This window comes from Trachemys scripta, chromosome 2, assembly GCF_013100865.1.
Source record: "Trachemys scripta elegans isolate TJP31775 chromosome 2, CAS_Tse_1.0, whole genome shotgun sequence".
Taxonomy (NCBI): domain Eukaryota; kingdom Metazoa; phylum Chordata; order Testudines; family Emydidae; genus Trachemys; species Trachemys scripta.
Genome location: NC_048299.1, coordinates 32,705,127 through 32,718,073, shown reverse-complemented (window position 1 = coordinate 32,718,073; position 12,947 = coordinate 32,705,127). Strand labels below are relative to the sequence as shown.

Genomic DNA, 12,947 nt, shown 5'->3' with positions numbered 1-12,947 from the left:
CGTGCCTGAAGCACCCACAATCCAGCCCTAAATCAAAAGTGAATCCAGGAATCTGCAGGAATAAAGCTCACCCTTTACTGACCTAGCGAAGAACATTCGGGTGTGTTTCTTAACATGCACATTAAGGATTGCATGAAAAAAGAGTACAGAATTGTGACAGAGAGGGGTACAATGCTGAGCAGAACTGTGATATGTTTACTGGATTGAACACCATTTACCCTTTCACGAAAGAGACGACAGAACTGTGGGAAAGAACATGCATGACTTGCATAACTCAGTTCAGCTATGGTTTTGACAAGTCAGACCCTGGCAGTATATAGAGTGGCATTACATGCAAACATCTATTCATAGAACACTTAAGGCCTGATCCTGGAAGATGCTGAGTGCCTTTGGGAGGTACTGAGCACCTTCAGCTCCCACTGAAGTCAGCATTTACATGCTTGGTTCCTGGGCCAAACTTGTAAGCACATGCTTAAATCCATCCCTATTCATCAGACCACTTAAGCATGTGCTAAACTTCAAGCATGTACTTCAGTCCCATTAAAGTCAAAAGGAGTTATACAGATGCTTAACTTTAAGAACATACTTAAGTGGTTTGCTGAATAGGGATGGTTTGCTGAACTGGGGACCTAGAGCATAGATTACAGGACTGGAAAACTTAATACATGATTTTGGCATAGCTGACCAGTGTGCAGTGATGGTATATTGCAGTCACATACCACTGGGGAAGTTTCATCAATTAGTTTAACCAAGAAATATTATTACATCATTAGGAATATAGGCCTGCCATGAGCTGTATAGACCCCAGGAATTAATGCAGGAACTGCCAGCTAGTTCTGTTTGGCAGCCTCACCGCAGCTCGGAGAATAAAAGAGCTGAGAAGCAGAGGAGTGGGGCAGCTGCCAGAGGAGCCAGCAGTCCAGAGAAAGGAGGTTCTGTCAGCAAGCTGGTGAGATGCTGCACCAGAGTGACAACAACCCAAGGAAGGGATGACCTGAGCCACAGGCTGAGAAGCCTACAGAACCGAGGGCGATAGGAAGGAGCTCAGGGTACAGCAGGAGAATTGATGAGAACTGATCCTGCCTGGGTTAAGGGCCGTGAGCTGGAACCAAGTGGACTGGATGGGCCTGGGTTCCCCTACCTACCTCTTAACAGAGATGTAAGAGCCAAGTTCCTGGAAGACAAAGACCAGCTAATCCCTGCCAAACATAGGGGGAGTCTGTACATTCCAGTGGGACAGAAATTAACATCCCTGCCCCTGGAATAGCACTATAGAGATTGAGACAAGAAGGGCAGGCTGACTGCCCTGCCCATCTGAGCAGAATCTGTGCAATGCTGAGTCTGACCAAAGAGTGGCGCTGATGTGTTGAGGAGCCAGGCCACAAGGCATCCTAGAGAACTGCTTTCATACTCCATCTATAACTTCAGTACTTGTTGGTTCAAAAGTGATTTTGATATTCCTAACTATGATGGTCTGCAGAATTGCATTTTGAGTGCAATTCATAGTATTATCAGCATCTTTTTCATTAAATCCTTCACAAATATTTGCAATAAACACATCTCTGTTCTGCTTAGAATTGTCTTCAGAAAAGGCAAGCCCTCTTTCTACCCAATTGTATAATCCAATGAGTCAATTTCTTACATTTGACAGAGGAGAGAGAACAAACTGATTAATAAAAGACTGTTGATTCCAGGAGTCTGATAAGTGAAGGAAAACAAATTATCCTATAGGAGAAAATCCATGTTGTAATCCTGCCAATTGTATGACTCTGATAAGACACTACTGATATAATTATTCATGTAACTTTGAGAAAAAAATTAAGGGTTTCAAAAAATCAATTATTTCATAAAATCAGCACTTTTTCATTAGTTTACTAGATCACCTAATGTAACATACACATACATTATTCCATAAATAGCTATGTTAAGAGAATGTTTAGGATGCACAGGTCAGCCCTAAGATTAAGAAAACCATTTATTTTTCAAAATGGAAAATTTTATGCCCTGAGCACACGTTTTCTTTATTTTTTTCTTTACCTGTTAGTCCCACATACATGCAGAGGGTGAATCCCCAATTTCCACCTCTCATGCTTGCAAGATAAAAGCTCTGCCACAAATATTGCACATGCCCAACATGTAATCTTCAAAGATTCATAACGTGGACAAATCAAAACTTCTTTTCTCCAGAAAAGGCATTTCTCCTAAATGAGAGCAGATTTCAAGTCTCTATCCCCAGCTGTTTGTTACTGAAGATGTTAAAAGTCTCAAGAATTTTTTTTAACTCTCAAAAAGGGCACAACACTTATGCTCAAACCTTCTTGTTGCTCAAAATCTTTTTTTACAAAAAATTACCTTTGGTCAGAAACTAAGCACGAAAAACTTCAGCTGAAATGGTAAAGTTCCAAGTGACTGAAAAACAAGACATTTGAAATGGAAACCATTGTGCAACCTTACATATAGTCACTTCTGCTCCTGTTGTAATTAGAGAAATGACATTAGATAATTTTACATAGTGGCAGAGTTATTTCTCCCCTCACTTATATTCTATCACCCCACTTCTTGCTGCAGCCAGGCACTGCAGTCCTGCTTTCATGGCATTGCTCACTATTACTTCTGGGTCCCTTTCTGCCTCTGTTTCCTCTAAATTAAGTCAATTTAGAGCTCAATTTGTCAAAACACTTAAGCAGGTATGTGTGCTTAAGTGCTTTGAATGGGGCATCATAGTAAACAATTTTCTCATCATCTCCCTGTTTCCCCAATGTATTCAAATCCTTCTGTATGGCACTCTGCTGTATGCAGTACAACTGTGGTCAAACAATTGCTTTGTTTAGTGTTAGTGATTAATTCTCTTCTGTAGTCTGGCCCTGGACTCACGCAATTCTGTGAGAGCAGGGGGAATGGCCCTAGTGTCTTTTTCTTCTCTAACATCTATGACTTCATGATAAAGTCTAGTGTATCTTCTTTACCTTGTTTCTATGCTTTGCCCTACACTAATGCTGGTGTACACTATACAAATATGTTCCCTCTGCTTGATTAGTCAATGTTAGCGACTTATGAGTACATGATGTTATGTATGCACATAACTTCCATCAATCTTCAAGTGTTAATGTACACCAAATGGCAAACAGATTCGTAACTAATTCTTCTAATCATGTATTCAATGGAGGATTTCCACTAGGAAAGTTGTATTTACTCCTTTTTAAAAAGTTTAGTGATCTGTAGTTAAAACTGTAAGACTTCAGACAGAGTCATTAATCAATTTTAGGTTAATCAAAACCATTTTTTCGGCTGTACAGTTTGATATAATATCACACTATGATTACAGTAAATGTGATTGAATTCCTTAAATTGTAATCCCAAATTACAAACAAACATTTATTCAGGATTCAAGTCCTGACTCCTGAGGAAAATTAGACTGAACTACTTTCCTAACATATAACTTCCACTTTTATCCTATGCAGTGAGAATAACATTCCTGAGTTTGATCTTACACTACTGTAACTCAATTTACTCCAGTGCAGTTACAACTAATTTACACTGGCATGAAATCAGAATCAGGCCCCATATCTTTGCCTATCCTCAGTTATAGGTCTTTCTTTGGGTTTATGATATTATCTGGCCAGTGGTCACGTAACAGAAGCACTTTACTTGGGATGTCACATATTAAATGAACCGACCTTCCATTTAGCTAAGGGACTACATACACTAAGTCAAATTCAGTGAGGAATGCACAGAGGCAACTGTCATTGATTTCAGTGCAAGTTGTGCGCTTGCATCGAGGGCAGAATTTGGCTCTGAAATCAGCTACAATATTGTTCTTAATATTTTGAGTAAAATCAGTTTAGAATTATTAATTTTGCTCCAAATAGTGAGGGAGTACTGATGTGAAATTTCAAGTTACAGAGATGCGTTTCTAAAAAAACTACATGAATAAAATGATTGCTCCTATGGGGTTAGTTTTTCAAGGACACTCCAAGAGTGCAGGGTTTTTTTTGCTTTAAATTGGATAAAAAAATTAGAAATAATACAAAACAACAAATATGCTTTTTCAGAGTCACTTTTCTGTGAAGAAGGGAGCTGCAGCCTTGGGGATTGGCACAGATAGTGTGATTCTGATTAGATGTGACGAAAGGTAAGTACAGATTCCATATACACCTCCTTACAATGCCACCCTAAGAGAGGGGACAAGCAATGGCTGAACATAGAGAAAGCATGTAGGGCCAGATCATCAGCTGCTGTAAATCAGCATAGCTCTAATTTCAGTAGATTTAAACCAATTTATACCAACTGAGGAACTGGCAGTAGTATAAGGGGCCTACTATCAATCAAATCAATTATCAATCATGACTGGAGCCAGTCATGTGTCCGTCTTGCTCTTGGAAGTAATACCCCAGGGGGGTGGGTCTTGGAGTGACAAGGGGGCAGTGCCTGGCAGGTCAGGGGGCCAATGTTTGATTATGGTAGGCCCCTTATACTTCTTCTGGCCTTTTGATCACAGCTTCTACAACAACTGATAGCTAGAGCTGGTTGAAAACTAGAATTTTCATTCCATGGGAAATATTTTAACATTTGTTTTTCATGGACTGGAAAGTCCCTTAAAATTCTGATTCAGAAATAGTGAAATACCTTGGTTTGCTTAAAATTAAATATTTCTATATCCTCAAATAGAAATATTTCATTTTGGTTTGTCCAACTGAGCTGAAATGTCTTATTTCAACTCAGTTCAACATGGAACTATATCCATCAGTAACTCATAGGAGTTGTAATTCGGTGATTCTCATGCCCACATTTTCATTTATGAGGTAGGTTCCCTGGCTGGACCACATTTCTCATAAAGCACCATGGCAGAAAAGCCATAGGACACAACTGTGGGGTATAATGGGAGCTGTAGTCCTGCAAGGGTACCCAGCCCAAGGAGGAGAATGAGGACATGAGGCTCTCAAACTGCAGCTCCTATGAGACAATACACCACCTCAGGTGGACACAGATTAATATCAAATGTGCCCAAACACAACATTTTGATTCAGTTCAACAAACCAAATTTCCTGACAGACAACTGAAATTCTGACAAAAATCAAAATTTTATCATGGAAATTTCTGTTCTTGTGGAACTTGCATTTTCTAGTTGGAAAGAAAAAACTTCAATGGAAAATTTTTCACTAGTTCTACAGAGAGTTCTTCAATAAAAATTGCCTTTCATTAGGAGCCATTGGATATCATTGTTATAATCTACTGAATGGTTTACGGCTCCAGATTAAATGGAAGGCCTGACTAAATCAAAATGTTCTGATCCTCTCATCAAAAGAAAACCATTTAAGCAATTTAGAATAGTAATCACAGGCTATTGATTCATAATCTCATCTCCCTAGTCTCAAAGTTGAGAACTCTTTGCAGAAGAATTAAAGACTGTGTGAACAATGAGCACAAAAACACCTGATACCCCAGCACTTCATAATGACACCTTTGCTTTTTCTAGACACTAAAGACCAGATTCATGTAACTGGGTTCAGAATCTGACCCTTCTTGTATGAATTCTGTGCAGATTCAATGTAATTATTTATTTTTCTTTAGTGAGAACAATGCTTTAAACTGTTCTTCCTAAAGAAAACGGCAGAGTTACTGCATGTTTCTCATCCATTCCCGGAAGATGCCAAAGGAACATAGGAGGTCCACCAAGCCTTCTCCCAAAACACACTAGGCAGGAATTATGGGATGATCCTATGGCTCTTATGAAGGAAGGGTTTGGATTGTATGGGCTGTGGGTCCATCTGAGCTTTTGGATGCTTATCTAGCCTGAGCCCACCAGACCCCATCCTGAGCAACACCCAGTAGAATTTGCCTGTATTCTGGTTGTACTGGAGCTGGTTTACACTGTTTTTTAATCTATAAGATCATGCAGGCAATCAGCCCACCCAAACAAAGCAAAAAATGCATTTTTGCTAATGCTGGGCGATGGTCTTCCACATGCTCCTATGGCCCATTTATGTGGATTGGTAATGGTAGCATCTGGTTTACTCCATGCTCTTATATGTAGGTTGGCAATGCTATCAGTTGTCTTGCTGGGCGCCTGCTGTATTTTGCCTCTGCTGGGGACTTTTTTGCATGCTCCACCCTATATTTTGGCTATATTGGGGGCTGATTTACTGCCTGTTCCTATGTGAATTTTGACAATGCTTGCAGATGATTTTATTGTACAGTCCTGTGTGTGTTTGGTTCTCCTGGGGGCTAGCTAATCACTAGCTTATATAAATTTTGACAGTACTGAGGTCTCCTTAACTGTGCACCTCAACGTGTATTTTGGCAATGCTGAAGGTTGGTAAACAGCATGCTATTATGCTGTATTTAGAGCAGGAATTCCAAGTCTGGGTTTTAGTTTCTTTTTATTTTATTCCCCTTATAGTCCTAATAGCAGTTTTAAGAGGAAGAAGAAAATATTATTTTTGTCTGACACCATAACAAATTAGCAGGGGAATTTTGGCATGGGTAGAACAGCGGTTCTCAAGCTTGGGTCAGGACCCCAAAGTGGGTCACGACCCCATTTTAATGAGGTCGCCAGGGATGGCTTAGACTTGCTGGGGCCAGGCGCCGAAGCCAAAGCCCAAGGGCTTCATCCCTGGGCAGTGAGGTTGAGATTACAGGCTTCAGCTTTGCCCTCCTCCCCTGAGGCAGTGGGGCTTTTGCTTTGCACCCCCTCCCCCCCAGGAGTGGCAGGAATCAGGCAGGCTTAGGCTTTGGTCCCGCCTCCTGGGGCCATGTCATAATTTTTGTTGTCAGAAGGGGGGTTGTGGTGCAATGAAATTTGAGAACCCCTGGGGTAGAATATTCTGTACTGGCCTGGTATCGCAAAACAAAACCAGGGTTGAGCTCAGCTTTTTTCATTTGCAAAGCAAAATATCATGATCTTTTGCCAAAGCAAAGCCCATCTTTACCAAAAGCCTCTTTCTGGGTCAAACTCTTGACTTTGTTGGTTGTTCTGCATAATTAAGCACTAGAAGTGATCAAAAAATACCAAACTTTTTTTGCTGAAAATGAAGACATTTTCATTTTTTTATTCCCCTGAATTTTTCTGGTTTAAATGAAACCAAACCCCAGCAAATTTTTGGTTTTCTAAAATTATTTTTGGTAAAACATTCTGGTTTTTGGTTAGAAACCAAAAGTTAATTTTTATTTTTAGACAAAAAAATAGAACCATTTCATTACATTTTTTCCATTAAAATATTTATTTTTGACAAATCCATTTCTTTCAATGAAATTTTTTTACCACCTCTGTTAAAGACTGAAAAGGTTCTTGAAGTGGGCCTGTTTTTGTAAGTGCCCAGTGATTAATCAAAGTTAATGAAGAACTTACCAAAATTTTAAAAACAACTAGCATAATGCTGATGATTTTATGGATTCTTTCTCTCCATGGATAGTCTGACTCTCAGGCCTGGTCTACACGGGGGGGGGGGATCAATCTAAGATACGCAACTTCAGCTACACGAATAGCATAGCTGAAGTCGACGTATCTTAGATCGACTTAGAATTACTTACTTCGCATCCTCCCGGCACGGGATCGACGGCCGCAGCTCCCCCGTCGACTTTGCTTCTGCCTCTCGCCAAGATGGAGTTCAGCAGTCGACGGGAGAGCGATCGGGGATCGATTTATCGTATCTACACTACACTCGATAAATCGATCCCCGATAGATCGATCACTACCCGCCGATCCGGTGGGTAGTATAGACGTACCCTTAGCTAAAACAACCAAACCCCCAGATCTTAATATGTAAACATGAATAGTGTTTTCATCATGAGCCTAATGAATTTACAAGACTTTCCAGATTGGCTTGAGGGGCTTATGCCACTGAGCCTGAATCTCAGGTGAATGGCTCATAATAAATCTACTGCAAATACCATGTACACTAAATTTGAAGGATTTAAAGATGTATTTTCTTTTAGCCCAGACCAGCTGCTTCTTTTCATGCCCCTCTCAAAGCTAGTAGGAAGGTAACCAGATCAAGCTATGGAGCAGTCACTCTGAGGCAAATTCATTTGTAGTGTCACTCCACTAGAGTTACACTGAGGATTAATTTGGCCTGCTTTGTTTTGTTCTGCATTGCAAATAAAAGTTCATGTTCTCCTGTGGGTGTGGAGAAGTAATGGGAAGGGACCCAGACTTCCTTCTCCCTCCCCAACAGTTTAATTTTAGAGCAGTCAGCTGATCTCTTGGTTTGGGGCCATGCAGTTGATTCGAGGATTCTCTGTGCAAGTGCAGAGCCCCCTGGACATGATCCTCAAAGCCCTTGGGAGATGGAGTCACAGACTTCAACGCTTGAGCAGGGGGCCTGGTTGGGTTGCCACACAGCAACCAATAGCAGCCACAGAGTTGGGAATCCCCTGCAGGACATCCAGGAATTTCTCAGTGGGGCTACGGAGGCACACTGGAACCTGAAGCACTATGGGGCAGGATTTGCCTTTTAATATAGCACTAAGTGGGGCTTCAGCATGGTCCTGAACCACCACCTGAATGGAGGTGACTTTTCCCCACTATTACCACCACACTGGTGCCAGCTGACTAGCTAACAGTGAAATTCAGCGTTGTGCTGAAGGCCAGGTCAAGGACTAGGTACCATTTAAGGGCCTACTTTGAGAACTTAAATGGTGCAGAGGGGTCAATTTCATCCCTATCTGAGATTATTTAAGTGGAAAAGTGATAGAAAGGGGCTGTTTTCAAAACTGGAACCTTAATATGACATTATCCTTTCTGCAGAGGGAAAATTATCCCATCAGACCTTGAAAGAAGAATTATTGAAGCCAAACAAAAAGTAAGTCTATTACCAGGTGCCTTCAGAAATGGTGCAGCGTTTTCCACTTCCACGCATAGGAAACAAGTGGCATTTTGGTCAATTTGATTGGTGTTTTTAAGAGGAGATTTGAGCTGTTCTGTGTTATGTTCCCTTGCAGGACAACATGGAATTATACCATGATTTACTTATCTGAAACACATCAGTATAATGAGGAAGGTTAGAAGTGCTGAATAAAAGATGTGTTTAAAGATGTTTCATGGCCTTCCCAAGGCATTTGTCTTCCTTCTATGCTATATAGTATAATCTTCTCCTGACTTAGACCTCCTCAGTCTGTGATACAATCACTAGCTGAATGTTAACTCTAAATGAAAAGACTTTTGGGATTGACGTTTTTTTTAATAAACTGAAAATAATCTTATCGAAGGCACAAAAGCAAGAAGAGTTAATTCAAAGAACTAAATATATTCTCCAAGGTACAGTTTATTTGTGTGCCCTTTTAAAAGGCCCCTTTTAAAGCTTAAATATGATATTATAATATATATCTTATTTTAATATGGTGGCTATGGCAACAGTTGCTGTACAATAATAATTTAAAAACACAGAGTTCATACTTCACAAGAAAAACTGGTCTTTGTAAAAACTTGCTTTGCCTAAGATAAACCATGGGGTAGGGGAAACTAAACCAAAAAACAAAACATTCAACCAAAAACCTACTAAGCATATATCCTATTTTGAGGGAGGGGAGGGGGGGAGTTCAGGCCTTTTAAGAAATATCAGTTGCTCATTACATATGAAAAAACCTCTATTTTTTATATAATTTTCATATACATATTTTAGACCCCAATCTTGCAAAGTCTTAGGCACTTGCTTAACTTTACACATTTTGAGTAGTTCCAATGGTTTCAGGGAAACTGCTCATGTGCTACAAGTGGAGAGTAAGCATAAACCTTTGCGGGATCAGGATCTTACAACATAGACTCTTGGAGTAGGGAATGTGCCTTCCTATATGATGCACAGAATCTAGCATGCGCTGAATGCAATATTAATATAAAGCATAATACAGGCTACTTCAAATTTGCCAAAAAGATGTATTGTTCAATGATGCATAAAGATAGTTTGGTTTGTCCTACATGTCATAACAAAGTATCCATGTTTTACTTCAAACAGACAGATAAGTGTGGAAATGTTCGTTCTGAAGCTTTTACATCTAATGTATCTTTATTTACATAAATGGCACAGTGTTGGCCTTGGAAGTTTGCTGCCACCTAAAGGGGGAAACTGTAATATTATGAACATCTAAAATGAGAAAAGTAAAAAAAAAAAAAAAAAGAAAAGAAAAGGAAAGTGCAAAGCTCTTGATTTCCAAATGGCAATTTCTTTTGCCTGGCAACATAAAGCAGGTTTGTCACCTGGAGACACTTGTGTATTCATTCAGGATTAGCACAGTGGCTGTTGCAATTAAAGTTTTACTTACACTAGGGCCTGACTATCTGGAAGAAAATAGAGCTACTGCAGATTCAGGTGGGTTCTCTGTTTGACTAATAATATTCTCTCACTGAGGAATATTTCTCTTCTTTGTGTAGGGATTTGTTCCTTTCCTAGTTAGTGCCACTGCAGGAACTACAGTGTATGGTGCGTTTGATCCACTCCTAGCTATTGCGGACATCTGCAAGAAATACAAAATCTGGATGCACGTGGATGTAAGTACTGTATTGCTCTAGCGACTGGATTATAAAGTGTGCCAACATGAATTCATCCATCCGTGTACAGTGTCATTTTCCACAGATGATAACTTATTAGGTCCTCTAATGAAAGCTAATGAGCTAGGGCCTAATTCTCCCCTCCTTTGATCTGAAAAAAAGGCTGGGCACCTGGAACTCCTGGTGAGATCGCTGAGAGCTGTTGGTGCTCTGCACCTTTGGAAATCAGGCCACTTTTAGCTGTCTAAACATGCATTTTAATGACTCACTTTAGGAATCCTAGTTTGAAAATCTTGGCCTCAGCCTCTGTATCTCTAGACATCATCATTGTGAGAAAATAACATACCCCGTATAGACCCATCTTCTGTGTCAGATGTAAAATAGATCAAGCTGGTTGAAAAATCTTTGACATTTTTCTTCTGTCCAAAAATTTCATAGGGTTGTAGCTGAAATGTTTCACAGAAATGTACTTGTTTCAATGAAAATATTGTCTGGAGGGTTTCTCAAATCCAACATGGAATTTGGGGAGGGGTATGGAAAGAGACTGAGAAACCTCCCCCCAGGATAGCCCGCTGGTTAGTGTACTCACCCAGGATGGGAGAGACGTGGCTCCAAGTCCCTACTCCATTTATTTCAGCTATTCTGGGGTAGGGAGCCTCCTGCAGGTTCTTTGCAAAAAATGTCTAAAGATCTCATTTTTGTTTTGCTTTGGAATGAATAAAAATATTGACATTTTTCATGAAACAGAATTGTTGTTTTCCAGCCAGCCCTAAAAATAAACAAGTGAGAAAAAGGCTGTTAGTTGTTTCTAAACTTGCAGTCAGTTAATGCTGTAACTCCCCCAGATTACTAAAACTCTGAGGTCCCTAAGGCATCTGCTAGACCAGGAGTAGGCAAACTTTTTGGCCAGAGGGCCACATCTGGGTGGGGAAATCGCATGCAGGACCATGAATGTAGGGCTGGAGCAGGGGATTGGAGTGCGGGAGGGAGTGTGGTGTGTGGGAGGGGGTGCAGTGTGCAGGAAGGGGCTCAGGGCAAGGGGTTGGGGCAGAGGAGGGGTGCAGGGTGTACGAGAGGGCTCAGGGAAGGGGGTTGGGGTGCAGGAAGCGGGTGCAGAGTGCGGGAAGGGGCTCAGGGCAGGGGTGCATGCAGGAGTGTGGCGGGGCGCAGGACAGGGGGTTGGGGTGCAGGAGGGCTGTGGCAGGGGGCTTAGGGCAGAGGGTTGGGGTGCAGCAGGGGGCTCAAGGCAGGGAGTTGGAGTGTGGGGTGCAGAAAGAGTTCAGGGTGCGGGTTCCAGCCCGGCGCCACTTACCTTGAGCGGCTCCGGGGTGGCAGCGGCGTGCAGCGGAGCTAAGACAGGTTCCCTGCCTGCCCTGACCCCGCACCACTCCGTTCCCAGAACTGGCCAGCATCACGTCCCTGCGGCCCCTGGGGGAAGAGGGGCAGAGGGCTCTGCGTGCTGCCCTCGTGTGTGGCTACCTCCCCCAAAGTTCCCATTGGCCGCAGTTCCCTGTTCCAGGCCAATAGGAGCTGTGGGGGGTGGTGCCTGCAGGAATGTGGTGCCAGCCGCTTCCAGGAGCAGTGCGGGGCCCGCAGCACCACGGGTCATGGCAATCCTGCGGGCTGGCTCCAAATCTCTGAGGGATCCGGCCCAGGGGCCATAGTTTGCACATCCCTGTGCTAGACTATCTTGCCAAACTGATTTGCTAACATTAGCTTACTTTATTGAGGTCCTCACTGCGCCTCATTCTTCTGCACAAGCTGGAAGATGATCGCTCCAATCCCAGAGCTCTGCAGGAAAAAAGAGGGTGAGGAGGAGGTTTGAGGAAACATTAGTGGTTTGAACTCAGATGCAAAACCCATCTCTCTAGCTTGGCTGCCATCCCACTGTATCAACACCACTGTCACAAAAAGGGAAAAGGCCAACTTATCCTTCTGTGTCTCTCTAGTCACCTATTGTCTCCCCAACACAGATTGGGGTTGGCCTAGCATACTGCTGTCGTATATGGCCATGGTGAAGGAGGAATTAGGTGGGCTGGACAGTGATGCAGGTTGACACATAGGCCCTGGCCTACACAACTCCAGTCACAGCCTCCTGAAAGAAACCACAGGAGAGAGAGATGAAAACCATTAGTACAGTTTATTATCCAGGCCCTAAACTGTAGCTCCATCTGAGGTGGTTAGAGATATATGGGTTAAGCAAGCAAAGGATCAGACATAAAATTGCTTGAACACATGGATGCAAACACCAGAAAAATACAAAACTATCTGTTTTGTAAGATTATGTATCTTGTCTTTCAGGCAGCATGGGGTGGAGGGCTGCTGATGTCTAGAAAACATAAATGGAAATTAAATGGTGTTGAAAGGTATGATTTATTAACAAATTAAGTGCTCCAGTACATTTGTGATTACCACAGAAATGTCTATAAATAAAAATCAACCAGTCCTATTCATTATTATAATT

General features: G+C 41.8%; 1 protein-coding gene across 1 annotated transcript in view; it reads left to right on the top strand.

Annotated features, from left to right (window-relative positions):
• The window catches only part of GAD2 (glutamate decarboxylase 2), a 54,789-nt gene that overhangs the window by 24,834 nt on the left and 17,008 nt on the right, over positions 1–12,947 (top strand). Inside the window, exons 8-11 of the mRNA XM_034760221.1 lie at positions 4,053–4,132; positions 8,747–8,801; positions 10,367–10,483; positions 12,785–12,849. Of these exons, the coding sequence (XP_034616112.1) occupies positions 4,053–4,132; positions 8,747–8,801; positions 10,367–10,483; positions 12,785–12,849 (317 nt within the window). The remainder of the gene's footprint in view (positions 1–4,052; positions 4,133–8,746; positions 8,802–10,366; positions 10,484–12,784; positions 12,850–12,947) is intronic.